The 23,696-nt window shown below is 38.0% G+C and overlaps 1 protein-coding gene across 3 annotated transcripts in view; it reads right to left on the reverse strand.

Moving 5' to 3' along the window:
- LOC118816660 (phospholipid-transporting ATPase ABCA1-like) overlaps positions 1–23,696 on the reverse strand; it is a 249,179-nt gene that overhangs the window by 160,292 nt on the left and 65,191 nt on the right. For all 3 annotated transcript variants that reach the window (XM_036583170.1, XM_036583169.1, XM_036583168.1), the window contains 3 exons: positions 18,293–18,490; positions 6,075–6,265; positions 3,018–3,194 (listed from right to left, as the gene is read on the reverse strand). In XM_036583170.1, coding sequence (XP_036439063.1) covers positions 3,018–3,194; positions 6,075–6,265; positions 18,293–18,490 — 566 coding nt within the window. The remainder of the gene's footprint in view (positions 1–3,017; positions 3,195–6,074; positions 6,266–18,292; positions 18,491–23,696) is intronic.

The following is a 23,696-nucleotide window of genomic DNA, read 5'->3' on the forward strand; positions in this document are numbered from 1 at the left end:
TCAACTGACTGTAAAGTTTCGTCCTTTTATCTTATTTTTTATAATTATTTTAGCCAAGTTGCAAGCAACAAAGTTGCAAGAGTCTTCACACTCAAGTCCCGAGTCAGAGAGCAAAATGAGTGAACGTGCGAAGCTGAAGTAAACCGTCAGCTTTTTATTTTAATTTGTTGTTCCACCTGAAATGGCGCAGCAGTTCTGACGCCTGAGGCGCTGAAAAGTTGGAACCATTTACTTCAGCTTTGAAGTCGAGTCCCAAGTCTTTCTTGATTTTCTGGAGTCGAGTCTAAAGTCATGAAATTTGTGACTCAAATTCGACTTAAGTCCAAGTCATATGACTCGAGTCCATACCTCTTGTGTATAATACAACAGCAAATGCCATCGGTAGCCAAAAATCATCAAGAGATGAGTTAGATATTACCTTAAAAGAGCAAGGTTTTTTCAAACCTGAACCTTGAAAAGGTATCATTAGCACGGTTGTCTAGTGGCTAGTTGCTAAGCATCATATGCTTGCTGCTAGCTGGAAACAAGAACTTGCAGACAGGCATTTCACTTCTTTTTCAGCCTAAACCACAATCAATCACCAGTTGGACATTCACTCGTTTATTTCTCTCTGTTAAGAACTTTTGTTTCAGTGTTAGCATGTAGAATCCCAGCGAGCAAAAGATATCAGTTACAAATTTGTGCACCTTGGGAGAGTAAATGAGACTGTGTCTGCCTGATGAATAGAGAATCTGAGGAGCTGGTCAAAGACGTTTCAAACACAAGTCTTGCAGGCGAAAAAATGTAGAATTAGCACTGTTGTCAAGTGGTTAGTTGCTAAGCATCCTGTACTCATTGCTAGCTAGCAACAAGAACTCACAGACTGGAATCTCACTTCTGTTTTGGTCTAAATCACAAATAGTGATTGATTGGATGTCTTCTAGAATAATTCTCAAGCTTAAGAACTTGTTGGCTGGGTATAAGCAGGCAGAATCGCACCAGACAAATGTCTTAGTCATCCAAAAAACTCAGGATATTGGTTACAAACCTATGTGTCTTGAGAGTAAATGAAACTTAACTGTTTCTGCCTAATGAGTTTGCCGAGACCAATCAGATTCTATTCCATCCTGCTTCAGTTTGAGCCTGCTTTGTTCTCAGATATCACTGAGATGCTCCTGACAGCTGTAGCTGAGACCACCAGAAATGAGATATGGGGCAAATTAGTCTCGATTCATTTGGATTCAGTACAATTTCACTGCGGAATAGAGCGGCGCAAATCCATTTGCTTGCACGCAACATGCATAATTGAAGGAGGCCCGATTCGGAGCACTGGAGCCTACCTTGTCACTGTTACTCGATTCACCACAAGGAAATGGCTGACTTTAAAGGCCCCATATCCTATATATTTCTTGCATTTTAGTTTTTTACCTGAGGTCTGTTTATGATGTTTGTGTTAGCTTGGGTACCAATAACAGACTTCATTCACACTTTCTAAAACAAGCTGTTTTGGTTACCGTGCCTTTACTGATATTAATTATTAACTAACTATATGGCCAAGTATGTGGATACCTGACTATCACACATTTATGAGCTTGTTGGACATCCCGGTCCAAGACCATATGGAGTTGGTCCCCATTGCAGCTATAACACCTTAAACTCTACAACATTTCTCTTCCGTGGAACTGAGGGGCCAAACTCAAACCCTGAAAAACTGCCCCAGACCATTATCCCTCCTCCACCAAACTTTACTGTTGGCACTATGCATTCCAGTAGGTAGCATTCTTCTAGGCTTCACCAAACACATTTTTGTCCAGACTGCCAGACAGTGAAGCGTAGTTCTTTACCCTAGAGAACAGGTTTCCACTCCTCCTCAGTTCAGCGGCAGCGTGCTATACACCACTTCAGCCTATGCTCGGCTGCATATAAGGATCTAAGGCCTCAGTTCTTGTGCTAACTATACATTTCAGGTAGGTAGCATTTATCTGGCATCTTCAGTACGACCTATTCTACTTTCAGTGTTTGTCCATAGAGACTGCATGGCTGTGTCCTTGATTTTACACACCTGTTAGGAAGGGGTGTGGCTCAAACACCTGAACTCAATAATAACTCTGCTATAGGCTGAACAGGTAACAGTAAACGCATTGGTTTTTGTGACAATATAAAAACAATCGATGCAAACTCGTCTGTTTGCTAAACATAACACTCTATTTGTCTACATGTTTCCATGTGTTTCCTTTAACAATGTTTACATAGTACATCAAACACTGATTCCAAAAGAACCACGATATGGACTCTTTACTTCTTTGCAAAGGGCCACCTCCATTTCAGCAGGGCACTAAGTGTGGAACATACCGATGCTTAGAAATCAAGACTAGGGCAAAAAAGGCATTGTGTGAGATCTATAAAACATGATGCCGAGCCCCAGCGTAATCAATAAACGCATTATCGCCGGTGCCAGATGCAATGTGATCCTGTACTAATACGTCTTAATAACGCCTCCTCCGTCTCCAAGACAACCAGATGGAGAAACTACTGCAGATAGGAGAAAAAAAATCAACAACAGACAATGGATCTTTGTTTCTTTTCAGGTGTAAATAGCATTCAGAGCTTGAATTAGTGTGACATTTGCCTTAGTCGTGTATCAGAAAGCACAATGAGCCGGGACGAAGCGGCATAATTGAGCTTTAGCTGCAATGTGCCGCTGCATTGTTTACTAAGAGTGTTGTTTGTCCGCACTCCAAACATTTTACCATCAAACGCATTTAGCATTAAACTTTAATATTAACTACTGACATTTGTATAAGGCTCTAGTGCACAGTAATGGCAGTGTCTTGGGATTGTAATGGACAACAGAATTACAGAGAGAGGGGGATGTCCGCTGGGAAATTTGTCTCTTTAGTCAGAATATGTCTCTAAATGCCTGAACAGAATGGATTTTATTGAGCTAATAAGTCAAACACCCACCCACACCCATCCACCAAGACATCCACACACTAAGTACACACTCAAACATCCCACACACAGCTCTGTGTACTCACGCATCGTCTACATAGCATGGATAAGGCATCTGCTGTGTGTAGACACCCAGAGTTTGCCGGACGCCGGTTTGTGTGCGTATGATGCCGTGGTCCAGCATATCCTGCAGGTACACAAAACCCCCTCTCACGTAGCGCAGGTCATTATAGGGGTTATCACGAGCGGACGGTCTCCAGGACCTGAAAGAAACCAGCAAGACAGCCTGTAAACATGTGAGCAGACTAAGGCTGACTTTACGGTGAAAATTGCAAGCAATGTTGCTTGAAACCTACATGAAGCTAAATTGTATTTGAGTTGCATAATGTAAAGTATCCTGCAACGTACTTGAAACTCAGCCACAACAGTTGCAAACATCTCAACTTTTGAAAGAAGTTTAATGAAACAGCCAATCAAAACAACACCAATCTGTCATGAGATCACGTCAAACATGTTTTTGAAATTACTGCTCTCTCCGCAGATCAATGGACTGCAATAAGATCCTGTTTAACACTCATATTCCATCAAATATGATATTATAACCCCCGTTTTCAACAGTGATCATAACAGATTATGCATTATATACATTTTGTTATTTTAGAGCCATTTATTTTGAAGAAACACAGATTAGAGTTTTATTAAGGTCATGTTTTTTCTTTAACACAGCTCAAATTCTACACTTTTAAATGGTTTATTCACTCTGCATTATGCTTAATTCATTATGACCTGTAAAAGTACATAACTGCAAATGAATATAAAATAAGTTACACATCCTCACTACACACTTCTGCAGATTTTAATGCACACAATGTTTTTTTGCTGAAATAAACATATTGGGTGGAAAATTAAACATATGGCTTGTGCAAAAGTTTTCTTTCAAATATTTTCCAAAACTCAGCAACTGAATAAAAATTGTGCACTTAAATTTGAAAAAAAGAAGCCATATTTAAGCTTGTTCCCTGTAGATGATGTGCTAGCTTTACTTGCTTTATCAGCAAAAATCAGGAGGTTACTGTTAAATCTTTACATACTATTGTAAGCTCCTGGCAACAAGAAAGTCATGAAATTATCTGAACTTTATAATTTGGTATTTAAATTGACTGAAAACTTGTTAAGCACGTTTTAGCCTCTAAACACTGATGACTAAAAGCATTAGTGACTTATTTAACTCATATTCTAGCTTTAAACCAATACATGCCAGAAGTCATTTGACAATACTTAGAATATATAGAAATAAAATGCTGCCATTATGCACTAAAATGGTATGAATTTAGATGATTACCTTATGCTCAATAATTTGCACAACAAGGTCTTAACCAAATGTTTATTGTGTATTATTACAACTAATAATGCTACAACCAGTGATCTGCACAGAACAGACTCTAATTTCATACTAACACAGGTTATAATGAATAAACCTTAGTGCAAAGTGGAAAATCCATTTAGAGGGTTTTTGAACAAAGAACAAGACCTTAAAAGTGCTCCTTAAAATAAAGTGCTGCCTGTTGATGGAGTTTTGTGTTAAGGCTGACCAGTTCAGCTTGAATTTCTGTCTTTTACTTAAACCGAGACCCAGACTGATAATACTGATAATAATAAAGACATTAGGCAACTTTCTACCAAATGGAGCTGTTTAAACCTACTCAGCCTCGAAGAACAGTGGATTGGCTGACACTGACAAGGACATATATTCCAATAATACACTACCGAAGCATGCATTTAACTATGTGTCCTTTAGCTGCCACATTACATATGCATATACATTGGACACACTGGCTTAGTGGAATTATCATGCACATCCTGTGTACATTGTGACACTATGAAGCTGGATACACAGCTTTTGAACTCAGAGTTACTTCAGAAGGAACTTTGGAAGGAACAAAGACTGGACCGCATATAAAAAGAGCGGTCAGAGAAATAACAAACCACAGTTGCTTTTGAAATGAAAAAAGGTCCTGTCATTTTTTTTTCTTTTTTTCTTTCATTTCCGAGTTCCAGGCAACAATACTCGACTCTCTGCTGATCCACACAAACACTGCAGGTCAAAATGGAATCATAGGTTCATATTAATAGCTGTGGTCATTGTATCAAGTAATAATTCATAATAGCGAAGCCTTAAATATTATAATATAGAAACCAAAAGGTATTTTTACATGTTTTGTTCAATAGTTTAAGTTTTGGGGAACAACAAAATACAACACATTCTAATCTAATCATAGATCAAACTTTTAAACAGTGAGTCTAAACTTTTGAATGGTGATTCTAAATTATTCAACAGTGATTCTGAAGTTTTGATCAGTGATTTTGAACTTTTGAACAGTGATTCTAAAGTTTTGAAAGCTGATTCTTAACAATTTGAAAAGTCATTCTAAACTTTAGTGAATCTAAACTTTTAAACAGTGATTCTAAATGTCTGAACAGTGATTTTAAACTTGGACAGTGATTCTAAACTTTTGAACAGTGATTCTAAACTTTTGAACACTGATTCTAAACTTTTGCACAGTGTTTCTAAACCTTTGAATAGTGAATCTAAACTTTTGAATAGTGATTCTAAACTTTTGAACAGTGAATCTAAACTTCTGAACAGTGATTCTAAACTTTTGAACAGTGAATCTAAACTTCTGAACAGTGATTCTAAACTTTTGAACAGTGAATCTAAACTTCTGAATAATAATTCTGAACTTTTGAACAGTGAATCTAAACTTCTGAACAGTGATTCTAAACTTTTGAACAGTGTTTCTAAACTTTTGAACAGTGATTCTAAACTTTTGAACAATGATTCTAAACTTTTAAATAGTGTTTCTAAACTTTTGAACAGTGATTCTAAACTTTTGAACAATGATTCTAAACTTTTAAATAGTGTTTCTAAACTTCTGAACAGTGATTTCTAAACTTTTCATTTGTAATTTTAACCTTTCACTCTTAAAAAAGTTGCCAGAAAGTTCTTTTTTTTTATCTGAAGGTCCTTTTGATAACATTTGATTCCAAACTTTGGAAATCTGATTCTGAACTCTTCAACAATTTTGAGCAAAAATGACAAAATGAGAACGAGGGTGACTCAAAACTTTTGAACAGTACTGTACCTGTCTTTGATCTTATCTGTCCTCTCTGTGTCCTCGATGTCCATGCGGAGCTTGTATCTGACCAGCGAGGGGGAGTCAAGGTCAGTGAAGACGATCCCGGCCCAAAACCTCTCTTCATCCAGGAGCTTCATAGCGCGCTCCACCAGCAACAACTCACTGGAGACGGCTTCAAACTTATCCAGATCAAAACACTGCAACACACACACACACACACAGCTCTCAGACGTGGTGTAAAACATAAAACTTACAGCAGAGGGTGAATAAAAACCACAGCATGAGCAGAAGAGCATAGAAGAACAGCATGATGGACAGAAAAGATAAGCAGTGGAGGGAGCTGACGTTCAGGTATGGACAGAGAGAATAACAGAGCAGATAGATGGACAGACAGATGGATAGAATGGTAGAGCAGATATGAATGTCCACGGTCTGGCCTCGTTCTTATCATTTTATCCATTACCTTGCTTAATGTACTTAGCTTAATCTAACACTGATGTGTGGTGAACAGCAACGGCAAATTATTATTATTTAATTTAATGAAAAGAAGAAAAAAGTCTCATCATTTCATATTGTGTTTTTTATCTAAACTAAACAAAAAACATTCAGAAATCCAGACTTGAACCTATCAGTACGACATCTGTGGCAATGCACTGTGACACTTATATTGCCATGCAAAACTGCCAATGAGCATCGTGGAGAATTAACATTTTATTACAATATGTAGTGTAACTGCATTGTTTGAACGCTAATGTTTACAAACGGCACCAATCAACAACTCATTCTAGCACTTTTGCTGCCTTCCAGCTCTAGTGTTGTTAGTAACATGTGCAGCATGTAACAACATGACTGTTTTGTTCAACATATCAATAGAATACCCATCATCATGATCCAGAATCATCAATCATATGTACATACATATCTATATCTATATATACATACATATATAGTGTAAAAACTGAGTATTCAGCCTGTTCAGAAAATTATGGCAACAGTTTACATGGATCTGTTTGCACTGGTTTCATTTTCAGTATTTTTATGTAAAAAAACTTGGTCATCTTTTCTGACCAAGTACACCGGTTTACGCTCAGAAAATATATCAGCTACACAACAGAAACCAACAATGACATTCTTGAGAACTTTATTTTGTTGAGGCTAACATAAAAAGTGCCTATTTCTGCAGTTTCATCTACTTTTTTAAATTAATAATACAATTTCTGAAAACTAAATGTGATCTAACATCTCCAAGAATTCTGAGATGTTTACGCAGTTTGAGTCACAAACTGTCTTTTTGAACAAGAAAATACATAAATAGGAATATAAATCACACATCTATTGCACTTAATAGCTGCTCTGATTAATCAAATTCATATTAAGCCCTTAATGATGCTCTATGTAAAAGCTCACTTAGGAAAAAAAAAAGCAAATATTTAATATAATTGTAGAAAATATGGTAGCACACAGCTTCACTTCTACACAGTGGAACTGAAAAAATTACATGGCCAGTGGCATTTTTAACCCTACTAAACCAAACATCTTCCTGGTGATACATTCAGAATTTTAGGCGAAATTTTCTTTAGTTCATTAAAACCCGTGCTTATCGTTCTCAAAAAGGTAGCCTGGCACACTAGATCGCTTTATTAATGAAGAACAGTAGATTAAACATTGTATTTGATCATGTGTTGATTGCATTTGAGTTGTAAAGGGTTGATCTTCAAGGAACTTCTAGGAAAGGGGGAATAAAAGCGCAGGAGACTGGCAGAAAAGACAAGCAGCGTTGAGAGCACATGTTCAGGTATGGACAGACAGAATAACAGAGTGGAGGATGGACTGATAGATGGACACATGGGTGGACGGAGAGGGGAACAGATGAATGGAGAGAGCAGTACTGCTCTGATTTGTAGGTCCACGGTCTAGTCTCATCTGTTTGCACCTTCGCCTCTCTCTGCTTTAATGAGCCGCCATAGCTGACAGGCCTGCACCGGGGCACAGCAGTTGCAGTGTGTAATGAATATCAGACTGGACACAGAGCTTGAGCCGTATGCGCACACACGCATGCACCCAGCAGGCAACCATAAGACATGGTACCGTCATTCAAAAAAGATCACAACACACTAAAACTTGCTATTTCACTACAAAGTTGCGTTTGAGTTGTACATGAACTGCATATGAGCTGTATATGAGCAGTCAACAGATATTATGCTTATTCTGGTACATTAATTCAAATGTAATTATGAAAATACATAGTACGATTTGCAGTTATTTGATTTTGCATTTTGTATTGTCAGGTTCAAGTCCAAGCACTTCCAGATTTTTCCATTAATTTTAATGTGAAATGATAAAAAGGTGGCAAAAATATAACGGCACTTTCCACACCAATAAAATTCAAATAACAAAACAGCTCCTTTTCTACTTTTACAAATGTAGTAAGGATTAAGTAAGTCATCTACCTGAAATCTATCTGAAATGCATTTGAGTTATATTTGAGATGCTTTTGAGCTGTATTCGAGTTGTATATAAATTGAGTTGTGACTTAATTGTGTGAGCTGTATCTGAACTCTATTTGAGTTGTATTTGAGCTGTATCTAAGCTGCATTTCAGCTGTGTTTGAGCTCCATTTGAGTTGTATTTTAGTTGCATTTTAAATACTATACTATGAGCTGCACTTAAGTTGTATTTAGGCTTTTTTGTTTTTTTTTTCTTTGATTTGGTTTTCAAGTTGTGTTTTGAGTTGTACTTGAGTTGCATTTTAAATACAGCGCTTGAGATGTATTTGAGCTGTATTTAACTTGTTCTTGAGTTGTGTTTCAGTTGCAATTTTAAATAATGCTCTTATCTGAAAAAAAAACTCTTAATGTAATTGTTAATTGATTCTTTCTTCATTAGTCGTGACCATATCTAGCGTGTTGGGCATTTTTTAATTTGTGCTTATTTTTCTAGTGTTTAAAGGCTTTTGCTTGATTTACATCTATTTACTCTTTATTAAAATAATGTTTTTATCTGTGTTCATTTGTCCTTGCATTTCATTTTAATACTCTACTGTGAAGCACTTTACAACCTTAGTTTAGGAAAGTATTACATAAATAAATGATATTCACTTCTCCTTGGATTTTTCATTGTGTACTTTCCATTTAATTCCCACATTTCTGCAGCCATGATTAAAACTGCAGCCTAATTCACAACAACGTCTTCAACAGTTTGTTTCCTGCAGCCTAAAAGCGGCTATAAAGTGGCAGAATTTTAATGCAGGACCTTTAGTGACCACTATCAACCAGCATTTAATGAGTTTATTTTATAAAACAGTTTTCTGTGTCTTAGGTCACATTCTCTCAACTTATTTTCAATTCAATTTCTTACTTATTACTTTGTTTTCACTCCCTGGCTGGCAGCTCATACCGATTAATGAGTGTAGAACAATTATTTTACTTTTATTTACATTATATCACTTAAATATTTATCTTCATGTGACTAAAGGTAATGACTGTTTTCAGGCACAGAAATCTATGTTAACCCTTTGAAGTCACAGTTACTATCGGTGATAACAAAAGAATATTGTCATTTCATATTCACTCTCATAGTTCATTGAAACAAGTGGAGAAAGTCTGCGGAAAATCCAAATTCTAAACTTCTAATCTTTAACATTTGAGTACAGTATTTTAAGATATTTTGAGTTATTTATTAAGATTTATGAATCTAATGAAAAAAGTTTTAACATTTACATTTTTGTTGTTTGTCATTTTTATACATACATACAAAATCAGTTTAAACAAGTTTAATAGAAACATTATTCCTTATGTTTTATATGTGTGTGCATATATATATATATATACACACACACACACACACACGTATGTTAGATTAAATACTTAAATAATTAAATCATTATGTACATTATGTAAATACTATGTCAATCAGTGTGTACTCCAATAACAGTAATAACTCCAGACTGTAATAGGCAAAACAATTAGAAAAAAATATATAAATTATTAAAACAGTAACCTTACCAAGTTGTAGAATAAGTGAATTTGTTTACGCAACTCGCAACCTGCTATTATTTGGAAGTTTGTGGTCTGACTTTAGACTTCAGTCACTAGCTGACTGTTTTTCTTTTTTTGATGCATAAACACTTTACACAATAAAGTGTTCATGCATCAAAAAAAGAAAAACAAAACATGATACTGTGGACAAGGAATGTTTTTCCACTGCACAAAGTATCAGAACCTTTGGCAGTAGAAAACTGGAACTGGGCTTCTTTACATTGGCCATTGGTCCAGAATCAAAGGTTCCAGTTTCATGGTTTTTAGTACACGCTCAATATGAGTACTCATTATAATACATATATGATACATATATTATTAGCATTCAATATAGTACTCATATATTCACACTTGTAAAATATCAGCTTGGCTAAACATAATATTTGCTTGATTCTACACATGATTTTGTGTGTTTGTAGATGTTTCTGTGAGTGAACAGTGCAATACAGCATTTCACATGAGTCATTAATTTAAGCTAAGTATAGTACGATCATTTTTTGTTATTATGACGGTTCCAGCTGTGTCTCAAATCAACCCGATTTGGAACCATAAGTTCTGTTGTTTCTCGTTTGAATCAGTACTTGTTCTTTTTTTTGTGCAGTGGAAAAACTTCTAAAATGTATGCCTTCGTCAAGTTACGAAGATACAATTTGCTCCTCACAAAAAAATGTGTCCCATTTTAGGTTGCTACAACAAACATTTTGGCTGTCACCATTACCAACGGCTGAGACAGCAGTGATTGGCTGAATGATTTAATGTTGCCTGTATTATACAGTTTTCATATAAACACACTGATGTCTGAATACGCTGTGCAAATAAATTGTGTTCAGTGTTTAAAGACTTTAAGGATTAACCTTTTAAATGCCAGGACCCGTGAGCAGGTCCAGACTTCTACTACACACTTCTATAAGATAAGAATAACTCCATCTGTTTGCATTGTTTTTGAATTAGAGAGTAATATGCCTCAGGATATAATCGATCTGGGATTCTTTAAGGGCTAATGTTCAGTAACACATGTTACAGAAACAAATGTGCAATTAGGGATCAATTAGACAAGACAAGGTGCACAGGTAACTGTGGCCGTGGGTGCACTCGTACTGCCAAGGAAACATTGTGTTAGTCCTGTTATTCACACTCGTCCTCCCCAGAGAGTGAGTGTAATGACCCGCAGTAACGTGTGAAATCAGACTGGGACCAGCCCGTGCTGTGAGAGAATCACTCTCTGGAGGCACGACTCCTGCTTCTTTTCCCACAAACACACACACACACAGGCACAGCGCCTCGAACCGCGACACACTGAGCTCTGCGTTCCACTAGAGAGACGAAGCTGCTTTCAACACATAATATTTGTTTTGGTAACCATAGGGGGCAGAGCCTTGAGACGAGAGGCAGTGAGTTAGAGAGAGAGAGAGAGAGACAGAGACAGAGAGAGAAAGAGAGAGAGAGAGAGAGAGACAGAGAGAGAAAGAGAGAGAGAGAGAGAGAGAGAGAGAGAGAGAATGGCTTCCAGACAAAAACATCACAGGAAGCCATGGAGCATCAGCAGGAGAGGTGTGATGTCATGGTAACGGAGCGACGGCCGGATGCTGTGAGTCAGCGCCGGTGTGATGAGCCGACACCGCATGGTGTGTGTGAGTGTTTTTTCCACTGCTGCCTGCACACAGGTAGACAACACTCCATTCAAAACTAAATGTACTGCTCTCTCCACTAACACACACAAACATAACTTTTCTTGTGCAAACCACAATACACTGACTGGCCAATACATTAAGTACACCTACCTCACTGTCTATTTATCAGCTCCATCTTCCATATAGATCCCATGTGTCAAACACAAGGCCCGTGGGCCAGATCAGGCCCGCCACACAATCCTATCTGGCCCGCAAAAGTGTTTTAATTAAAAAAAACAGTGCTTTAATTAGTTTCACAATGTGCTGCACTACAGTCCCCAGCATGCACTGCAACACAATGTGCTCAGACTCCCCTACCCCAACAACAGTCTATGGGCAGCTGTTACACCTCAATTCTACAAAATTCTACATAGTTTCACACCAGCCATATCATCAAAATGCATTTCAGCTGCAGTTTAACCAATATAAACACTTAACGTCTAGTTCAACAGGTGGGTTTCAGTAACCAAACACCTGGGACATTGAAATTTTAAATAATTGAAGTGTCCATGTAATATTTCAAGGTCTACTAAAAGTGTCTGTACTACTGTTGGAGTTTTTGCATATTTTGAATAGACAGATTTGATGAGATGTTTTAATATGAGAAAAGAATACTCCTTGTTGTTATTATGACCATGGCTACCCATTGAATAGCATTTTATAGGCTGCAGTGTATAAAAGAGAGCACTTATTGGTAAAAAATATTCTAATAAAAACTGAAAACTGTCGAAATCACGTCGATAAAATGATACTGTACACTTAAATTGTCCCTGTCCCAAATTATTTGGAATGTGTTGCCGGCATCAGTTTCTAAAAGAACATATTGCTGCTGTTGGAACAAAACCTTGTATCCCCATTTTTCAGTTTTTGACATAATCTGAAAATACGTCTTGCTCTTTACATTGTAAATTTCACAAAGAATTGACCAAAAGAAATGGCCCAACATTATATGGAAAAAAGTCTGGTTCCATTGACCTTCATTAAAAGTAAAGTATGTTTTTTCCCTCTCCTGTAAAGTTTCATTTTCAAAATATGAGGTTCTGATCCGACAACAGTGCTATATTTAAAACAGTAAAAAAAAACACAAAGTCGACAAGTTATACATCAAATATCTTGTCTTAGTTCTGTTGTGGTTAGTTTCACAAATCACTGTTTTCTGTTTTCACAAACTGTCTCAACTTTCTTGGAATTGAGGTTTGTAGATTTGGCCTCAAGTACAGAAAACGGTGGGGGTCTTACCATGTGTGGATCCTTCCCCCCGAGCTACCCTATGTTTATTGTTTTGGAAATGTAATTGAGGTGACACTTTATTTTGAGTGGTCCTTTTAAATAAAACAAATACTCAACAGACTTTCAGTAACATGTCAAAAACAGACGGGGGCCCAGCACAAACCCAGCAGCAGTTTGCATTCACTCTTTCACATCCTTAGCAGGATGAAACCTTAGTTCAAACTCACAGCGAATACAGCGAACACCTCAGGAACAATATTAATGCTCTTTTCCTCAGTGTGATAAAAGATATTAATTTACAAAAGCAGATTTGCCAAAGAAATGATGCCCTTGAAAGACACAGCTAAAGAAAAAGTATCGCATCTTATGCGAATCATTATATGTTATCTTAAGGAAAAACATCTCTCAAAGAAAGTATTGTCAACAGTTTTCAGTTTTTATTAGAACATTTTTTTACCAATAAGTGCTCTCTTTTATACACTGCTGTCTATAAAATGCTATTCAATGGGTAGCCATGGTCATAATAACAACAAGGAGTATTCTTTCCTCAATAGAAAGCTTTCATTTAATCAGAAATTAACAGGGCCATCAGTGGACAGGATCTAAAACCACCAATTCAACTCCACCAAGAAGACATGAAAAAAACAGAAGAACAAGCAAAAGAAAAGAAAGATTGAGAGGGAGCGAGAGATAGAAAGAGAGAGGAAATTAAAAAATGATCACATTCATATGACTCAGCATGCAGAGTGTTTTGATATCCAAAGAGCATGTACAGTTTCAGCAGGGGGTCTAAGAGATGTGTGTAGATGTGTGGATGTGTGTGTGTGTGTTTGTGTGGGAGGACAATTGAGTGCTGGAATTGAACTTCAATTCAATTAGGCTATTCTCATTTCCATAGCGTCCCCATGTTCGGTGTTTGTAGCTGCATGCAGGGGGCCTGAGTGCTTCTTTTATTTCCGCCTGGCGGCCATTCTTCAAGTGCCTAATGAATCACAGAGCTAGGCTGGTCCTGGAAGGGCCTTTTTTTTGGTAATAAATAAATGCAGCAAACCAGAATGCTCACTATGGCTCGTAGATTTACTGTGAAGTTGGCAAGAAATAAAAGATAAAGATACGAGAACAGAAAACTGGCAACAAAGAAATCAGCAAAGGATGCGCAGTTGAGCATAGATGCATGTGAGGACAGATGGACGTCAGGCAGAGACGGTGACTCAAGCCCAGTTGACCAGCATATTATAGTTAACTGAAACGACTACTAAAATAATAACTAGAAGCCAGAAACTGTGCTTGACGGAAAACGCACAAAAATGAAATCAACACTAATGTCCATTGCTTTTTTTTTTGTTGTTTTTTTAGACGTGGATCCCTTCTGTGTTTGTCTGTCTTAAAGGAAAGCTGAAGCCAAGCTAAGCTCAGTTTTATTCTACCCTTATTAAATATCTACAATGCTGTGAAACATTTTCTCAGTTTCTTCTATTCGTGGCTTATTTCTCACACTTGAATGTTTCAGTTCCTCAAACTACTTTTAATATATATACAAAGATAATCCAAGTAAACACAAAAGGCTGTTCTTAACTTATGATTTCATTTATTGAAGGAAAAATGCTGTTCAGTCCTACGTGGCCCTATGTGAAAAAGTAATTGCCCCCTTGCCTACCAAATCGACCAGTTAACCAAATTCAATTGACCACTGGGTTCAATTTCACTAGCCACAACCAGGCATGATTACCGCCAGACCTGCTGAATCTAAACATCACTTAAACTGTCTGGCAATGTGAAGCAGGCTAGAAGGTCTCAAAAAAGCAGCATATTATGTTCTAAAGAGATTCAAATGCAGATGCAAAAAAAGCACAAAAGTCTTTGAAATCTATGAGTCTGGAAAGGGTTAGGAAGCCATTGGTAAGGCTCTGGGCCTCCAGTGAACCACACTGAGAGCAATTATCCACAAACGGAGAAAACCTGGAACAGTGGTGAACTTTACCAGGAGAGGCCAGCCTACCAAAATTTTACCAGGAGCGCATCGACGACTCATCCAGGAGCTCATAAAAGAACCCAGATGAACATCTGAAGAACTGCAGGTCCCACTTGCCTCAGTTAAGGTCAATGTACAGGATTCCATAATAAGAAAGACACTGAGCAGAAATGGCATCCATGGGAGAGCTGCAAGGCTCAACCAAGTGCTGACCAAAAAGACCACAAAGGCTTGTCTGACACATGGCTGATCTTTATCTTCAACAAATTGAATGATTATTTAAAAGCTGCACTTTGTGTTCACTCATATTAAATTTAGGTGGATGACCTAAAACAAATGTGACAAATTAGCAAAAATAGAAGAAATCAGGTGCAGGGCAAATACTTTTTCACAGCACTGTACTATCACAGCATTCATCATAACACTAAAAACTACAATAATTGAAAGTAAATAAAAACTAAACTATTACTTCTCAAAAAATAAAAACAAAAGAAAACTATTAATGCACTAAATGAACTAATGAACTAAAACTAACATGAAATCAAAAACCAAAATAAAAAACTGAACAAAAATAAAAACTACTGGACTTTTAAAAACTATGATAACCCCGGCTAATAAGTTGACTGACTTACGACTCAGACTCAAGACTTCTGACCTTTTTTTAAACCACGCCGTTATTAAAGGAAAGAGACACAACAACTTGAAATTGTTGGCTAAACTGGATAGCAAGTAAACCAGCAAGCACAGAAGCTAAAGTCAATAGCTTCAGCTGGATTAGCTATCATGGTAGCTAGCTAGTATACTTCCAATAAATAGTATTTAATTAACGTCACGTTTATCACCGCCACCATTTTTTTGACATACCAACAGTCAGAGAGGTGATATCAGCAGCAACAGCGGCCCTCGTAGCACCACTGGTCAATTAACCTTCCTGATAGATAAAATACAACCATGGTGTGCTCTGTGGTTCATGGCTGTTTTAACAACAGCAACAAAAATCTAAACAGTGGAAGCTCTTATAGCATCCTGGCTGTCTGACGTTGGGAGGGCAAAGAGGATGAAGAGTTGAGCCATGCCTTGTGTGAATAAACAGGAAAAACTTTCAGCCATCTCCTCATAACGTTACCAAAGTCGCTTTCATCAGTTTGTCACAGGTAGACAGTAAGATGAAGGATGAATCTGCAGTTTTGCTTGTGTTGAAAATGACACACTGTTGACAGGTGACAATGATTGATGATTGACTTATGCAGTCTAACTATTTATGTCTAGATCTCTGATGCTTTAGCTAGACAATAATTGCAGTTGAGCCAACATTAGCAGGGCTCACGTAACTCAAGCTAACAGTAAGTCAACAATGAGTTACCTCAAAAAACATAAATACGTTGCTATTACTCACTTTTGTGATCACAATGATATTTGATGATGTAGCTGATGGTACAAAAGACTATTGCTGACCCTTCCAAAGACCAAAGAAATGATTTTAGTGATGCCAGCTCCTGCGGTGTGCAGGCTGACGTGGTATTTAAAATGATTAAAGGTGTCTGAATATGTTATCATGGGCAATAACGCATAATCAAAACATAAAGATAACCTATCAGTGATCAACTGTTTTTTTCTTGATATCTTGAAGTGGAAGCCATAGCTTTGCATTGACGGCTAATACATATTATGCTGAATGTCAACAATACGGCTGTGGGGCGCTTCTTCTGGGTTTTGCTAATGCTATATATACAAACTACAGACTAACCAACTGTTTCAAGCTATTTTGCCTCTTTACTTTAAACATCGCATTTACTGTAGGGACGTGCATTCAAACAAATTTCGATATTTAAGTATCAAGAAGAGTTGGAAGCTTACTCTTTTAGGTGTTAGCTCTGATGTTAACATAGCACAAAAAAAGAGCAGCAATCAAAGAAATACATTTGAAAACTTGTTTTATAAATAAAAAAAAAAAAGCTGAGGGAAAGTGGTAGTTTTTGTGTTGGATGAGTAACGGAGGCTGCCCTTTCAGATGAGCTAAAACTTCAGCTGCATTACAAGAGGTACAACACTAGATGGTGATGAGGACTCATTGTCTTCTCCTCAGTGGAGGACGTGGCAACATGTTAGCTGGTCTGAGAAATATATTTCCACTGTTTCTAGATTTGGTCAACATCAGTTAGGGTTGTTAGCCCGAAGTCGTACTACATCAGCCTCCTCAATTACACCCTTAACAACGTGTCCTTGGCATTGTGCATATATTGAGGCACTTCCATTATGGAGTGGCATAATGTAACACTCACAAATACAAGCATAACTGTAACAAGTTACAGTCCAGTTGAAACATAAAATTTGCCATTATTTGAATTGTTAGTCTTTGTTTTTCTGTCTCCTTGTGATGAAATGAGTACCTAAATAGTCATTTCAATATTCGAACACTGGTAGCTCAAAGTACTCACAACCTTCTAAGGATCTTAATTTACTGAGTGTAGCACTTCAGTTCTGCCCTTCAGGCTGAAGATTTTCCTATAATGAAAATCGCGACATTTGAAGCAGGTCAATCCTGAAAAAGATTTTAGTGAAGGTTTGCTTTTGTACAACGCAGAGCCCAAACTAAAATTCTCTACTAAAGACTCAAAACTCAATTCGCACCCCGGAGCCCCGAGCCTTGACTTGGACTTGCACTAAATATATTACAAAACTCCCTGACAAGTCATTAAAGCGTGAAAAGTGAAGTAAAATTTTGAGTCTAAATTCAAACTGTTGGACATCCACCATTCCGAAGAGTTTCAATAATGGTCAATAGATCCTGCCCTACGTCCCCCCTGCTGGTTTAGATCAACAATGGTTTAAATGCTTCTGGAGATCTGCTGTTTCACAGAGTTTAGATCTAGCTCTGCCAGCATAGATTCACAGAGCTTAAATGCAATCATGTGTCTGGTGATCTAATGCCTTCAAAGGATGATGTGTGCTTCAGATTTTGTTCCTAGATATCTACCCTGCAGATCTAAGGTCAGAGGTTGGGTCCAGATAATGGAAAACCAGTAACCTGCAGCAATCACATCAATTTAACTTTGTTTCTGCAGATCTTCTGTTGCACAGAAATGAAGGTGAAATGGAACTTTGCTCTTGGAGATTCGCCACCCTGCCGAGATTAGCTAGCCTTGGAGCTCTTCAGTTCGGACCCATCCCAGTTCTTGGAAATCTACTGACCTGCTTAAAATGCATTTGTCTGGGGATAAACCTAAAGTTACAGAGTCAGAACCTCTGGGGTATAAAGGCAGGACACAGATGGATGAAAGAAAGGGCGGTACAAATGAATAGACAGCTACTGACCCCCATGACCTCCTTGAGTAATCTGGCAGCCTGGCTGGTGGCATTAAACATGTTTCTCCAGTCGAACGATGGCACTCCCACAGGCCGGTCCTTCTCATCCCCATTAAACAGGAAGCTGGCGATCAGAGCTGAAGAAAGTTGGGTTCCATTCAGCTGCTGGTCCAGAGCTGCCACAAACAGAGGGTTCTGCAGGAGAGTCTTTAGGATGCAAAACAGAACATGCAGGCCATTATTTAAGAGAATCAAAGCAGCAAGTGATTCAAAGTTTCAAGTGATAGCTTGTCTTAAAATCAATTTTACTCAGTTTCCCCTTCCCCCCAAAATGTAAACAATTAGCTAAGATGTCTGAGGGCTGCATCAAGATGATTCTTATTGCTGCTTTAAGTTGTATGATGTACTTTTGTCCATATAGATGACAGTACGTCATACAGTGAAAGAAATTAGGTTAGAGATTAACCTAACAACTCAACACGGCTGGAGCCATGTGTGGCCCTGTTCACACCTGGCATTGACAGGCATCTTGGGTGATCCAATGATAAGTGGACGGTGCTAAGAATAAGTGTAAATATTGTCCAATGTGTCTTGGAGATGCTTTGAAATCTACTCAGACCACATTCGGAGGCGGCCGCACAGCATCTGCAGTGTTAACGCTAAAGCATCCCACTGCATTCCCAACAGAAATGAAGAACCACCTATTCAAGTGCATCAGCACTGCAGAAGTCTAAGACCACCCTTCGTTTATTAAAATTCCTAGTGAAAAAGGTATTCGTTCAGATATTTCTGATGAGATCAGAAAAAAGGATAATCCACTTTCATAGCAAATGTAAGTGAAGAAAAAGGAATATCCAATATCTGTTCAAAAATTATTCAAAGACACAGAGAAAATGCGACACAAAACAACCGTGCAAGACCTGGGAGACCACCAACACTGTCCCCATCAACGTATATGAAAATGAAAAATGTATATGATATTTAGTTGTTGGACCTTCTGTGTAATTTCCAGTATGTTTTCTGTTTTTTAACTGTGAAAATTTTTAAAAAGGTGTTTTTAATGACAGTTTTGACTGGAAATGAAACAAATGATGGGTGGTCTCTGACAATTGCACAGTATAAAATAAGAGGCAAGCTTAGGTTTACCTATACACAAACCCCAGCAGGATCTCTGATGTTGTTTTCAGCTAATAAAAGAGAGTCTTATTGTCATGATTGAGCCACTGGGAGAAAGAGAAAGAGCTCCAAATGACAATGCACCTTAAAGAAGAAATAAATGGTTACTCAGGAAGAATGGAAGTCCTTCCGGCAATCTACCAGCATTTTCAGTGTCATTAAAGTCGATCTGCTGCTTACCTTTCATTCTCCCTCTCTCTCTCTCTATAATCAATTAGGAACACTAAGCTAGATGGCACTGTTTCCCTTCAGCGCAGCAAGAAACAAACACCCCTTCGCACACCCGCACTGCCGCTCTCTTCCTTTTGTAGATTCCGCTCCCTGTTTTCTCCATTATCATTCCACTTTACATGGGCTACAAGGAAACAACTGGATGCTGCGATGGCAAGAATACAACAGGACCCTCGTTCTCTCATGTGTATACGCACAGGCGCCTGATTTATAACATGACCGATCCAGCTGGCTGTGAATGAGTTAATGAAAAGATATGCTAATTTATATGCAAATAACCCTGCTGTTTCAAGTGCGCGCCCCACAATATGAGCGATTGTGTCTGTGTGTGTGAATGAGCATAATCATGTAGAACAATGCCACAGTTACCTAATCGCTCCTCCAGCACACACACATACACACACACACACACAGGCATAATCACACAGGTGTGAAGGGAGTGCTTCTGTCATTTCTGAGCTGATTAATGATGCCTGAGGCTGATCCATTATGAATGTGATCACATTATGAGATGACATCATGCTGGAGTGTGCGCGAGATGCCCAATCAGGAGCTCCACAGAGAAATAACAGACTCAGGAAGGATCATACCTGGAATAATAATAATGTAATATTTTTTAATAATACAGTCTTCTTTCTAATCTGATAGCACTGCTGCTTTGATTCTTTAGTCAAAGCCCAGAGTGACATGAATGAACAACCATTAAAGGGCCCATAGCATGCAAAACCAAATTTCCCTCGTTTTTTGAAGTAAAAGAGTTTGATGTAGTATGTCAACATGTTTAATTTTTAAAATGTACTGTTCACTCTCCACCCCATGTAGTCCATATATGGAAACTAAGCTGAAACATAGCCCGTTTTGTGATGTCATGAAAAACCAAATCATTCACAAATATCTGTCTATTCAGCCAGAATCAGTTTAGCTGTATCTGTTCACACTGAAGTTATAAGTAGTGTTTTAGCCTGGACTGCTTTCTGAACAAAGTACAATAGAGGGCAGCCAATCAGAGCAGAAGTCATACAGTTTTGGTGGTCTAACAGGTCTTGCATGGTTATTATAAGTTCCATTTTCTCTGTATCCTTTAATAATTTTTTTTATCTCTAGTTCAAAAAATTCCTGTTTTTCCACTTATGTTCCCTTGACTTTCATCTCCCTTACGCAAATGGATTATCTTATCCAATCTCCTCAGAAAAATCTCCTTTAGTCAATTTTAGATGCTCATGAGAAAGAGACCTGAAGGTAGCAAAGGTGAGTTTGGCTACTCACGAAAAAACTGAAACACTGATCTTTGGTACTAAAACTCTGCTTTATGAGATACTCGACTCTTTAGCTTTGTATACCAGACCTGAAGTATGAAACCTGGGTGTGATCTCAGACTCTGAGTTCTATCCCGCATATAAACACAGTCACTAAAGTAGCTTTTTATCATGTGAGAAATATCGCTAAAGTTCAGCCTTTTCTATCTCAGAGCAACGCAGAAAAACTCGTTCATGCATTTGTTACAAGCAGAGTTGATTACTGTGATGCTCTTCTTACTGGACTTCCTAAGAAAACAATACTTCCTCTACAACTCGTACAAAATGTGGCAGCACAGACCCTAACAAAAACATAACAGAGAGATCATATCACTCCTGTTTAGAAAGAACTGCACTGCCTGTATCTTTGAGGATAAATTTTAATGTTCTGATCCTCGTTTTTAAAGCTCTAAATGACCTTAAAGCACCACTTACATCACAGAGTGTCTGTCTGTTTCAGCATGAGACCTTAGATCTGCAGATACTGACCTTCTGTAAAAACCTTCAATACAATACAGAAGACGTGGAGAAGCATCTTTCAGTTGATATGCTTCTAAACTGTGGAACTCAGTTCCACCTTCTATTAGACAGTCAAGCTCAGGGCTCACTTTTAAGAAACATTTAAAAATACATCTGTTTAACTTAGCGTTTAATTAAAACTCTACATCTCTTGGTATTTATCTCTTTAATTTGATCTATGTCATTGTCTAATATGATTTTAAATTAACACTCATAATTTCTTCTATTACTGTTAAGCCTGTCTGTAAAGCACTTTGAGCTACCACTGGCATGAAAAGTGATGTATAAATAAAGATTCTTCTTCTCCTTCTTCTTCTTATTATTATTGTGTGAATTTTAGTGTCTCTTTGAAGGGTAACATAATATCAGTGTGATCTTTGTGGAGCAGCTTTTGAGGATGCAGCTGTAGTTGGCTACAGTCAAACTTGGTGAAGGACGTGTCTTCTGAGGATGTACGTAAATAATCTACTATTGTCTTCATATCTCCATCAGAATAATGTTGATTTTGCATTTGAGGTCTAAACATTGAGCTGGACCTTCTTTCTGAGCCTGCACTTGTGACGTTGACACATAAAGACGTATGATATGGTCCAAAAAATTGCAAAATATGACCCGATGCCTCCGACTTTTAAATGGACTATTTCAGGCTTTACAGGGCGACTCAGAGCAGTATCAGAACTACAGATTATTGTCAGTGTTTTTTACTCAGTAATGCTCCTTTCAATTTGAACAAAAATGACTTTGACAAATGAACAACATCATTAATGGATTTATGACTGGAAAAGGAATAAACATACAGGTGGTCTCTGACTTCTGCATAGAAAATGTCTCGATTTCTATGATGAGGTTCTGTTTAAAAGGTGCTAAATTCCCATTTATATCCATTCCCTGATAAGTGTGGACCTGCAGACCACAGGTTTCATTTCTCTACCAGGGGTTTAAAGGATTTGGTTTAAAGTATGAAAATGGCTACATTTAGTAATGTTAATCTCCATTCATTAACACAGCAAAGATAGCACAGGATCGCTGGTGGAAAATTCATCCATTAAACGTTTCATTATTCTTCTGTAACAGCAGGGAGGGAAAATATGCTTCTATCAAATATCAAACACTGTTTTATTACTGCGGGCATAGCTACCTGCAGAACTGCCCAAAATAATTAAACCAGAGACAGAGAGAGAGAGAGAGAGAGAGAGAGAGAGAGAGACAGAGAGAATATTCACAGGAGAAAATTACAACAGAGGGAATAGTCTCACACATCTGTGTAAAGGTTATGCTGAGGGTAATGAGCAGCCAGGCGATGAGCACAGATGACCATGTTGTCATTGGAAGAGAAAGACAGCAGCGTCACCATGAGACATTTCAGCCAATGACACATCTGCGTGTTCACCATGTGACCGTTCTGAGGCATTAGCTTAACGTCCTCTCTCGACCCTGCTGAGGAATTCATCAGTGTTGTAGAGATAGCAGTCTGAAAAGATGCGACAGCTTCATACGCATCAAAGGAGACATAAGCAGCCTCTGCCCTCTGAGAGAGCAGATAAAGATACTGGACTGTGAACATAACTCACTTTAACACTATTCATTTCTACACCGGACACTTTAATAGAAACACCTTGTAGCTCCACTTCGCTGGTGCGCAGCTAGTAGCTCATGTGTTGGTGTACACTGTGTTAGTCATGCTGTAGGCCTTCATCAGTGGTCAGTTTTTGATCACAGAGCTGTTCTTTTCTGGATATTTTTGGGTTTTGGTCCACTTTCAACCAAACAGTGACACTCTGAATTCAGCAGTGTCTGATCCAACAGCAACACGCACTCTACTATGTCAGTGTCGTTGGTATGCTGAAAATGATCCACCATCCAAATATCTGGTCAGCAGCGACCCTGTGGTCAGAAACTGACCAACGATCAATGGGGTAGAGGCAGAGCTTTAATCGACCTGAAAAGTTTGAGAAAGTCCTGTCCTGTCCAAAATCATCAAGTTTTGATTCCAAAATTGACCCGAGCTCAACAAAATTCTGTCTGAAACTGACCCCAACTGGCCAATCATCAAGCAAAGTCTTGAAAAAAATAGATATTTGAAATGATACCACTGTTTAGCTTTCAGCATAACAACAGTAATAGCTGTTGCCAATATAGCACAAGGTTAGCCTTCACCTGTTTAATCCTGAAGCACTTTGCAAAGAACTAAT

This window comes from Colossoma macropomum, unplaced genomic scaffold (genome assembly GCF_904425465.1).
Source record: "Colossoma macropomum unplaced genomic scaffold, Colossoma_macropomum, whole genome shotgun sequence".
Classification (NCBI taxonomy): domain Eukaryota; kingdom Metazoa; phylum Chordata; class Actinopteri; order Characiformes; family Serrasalmidae; genus Colossoma; species Colossoma macropomum.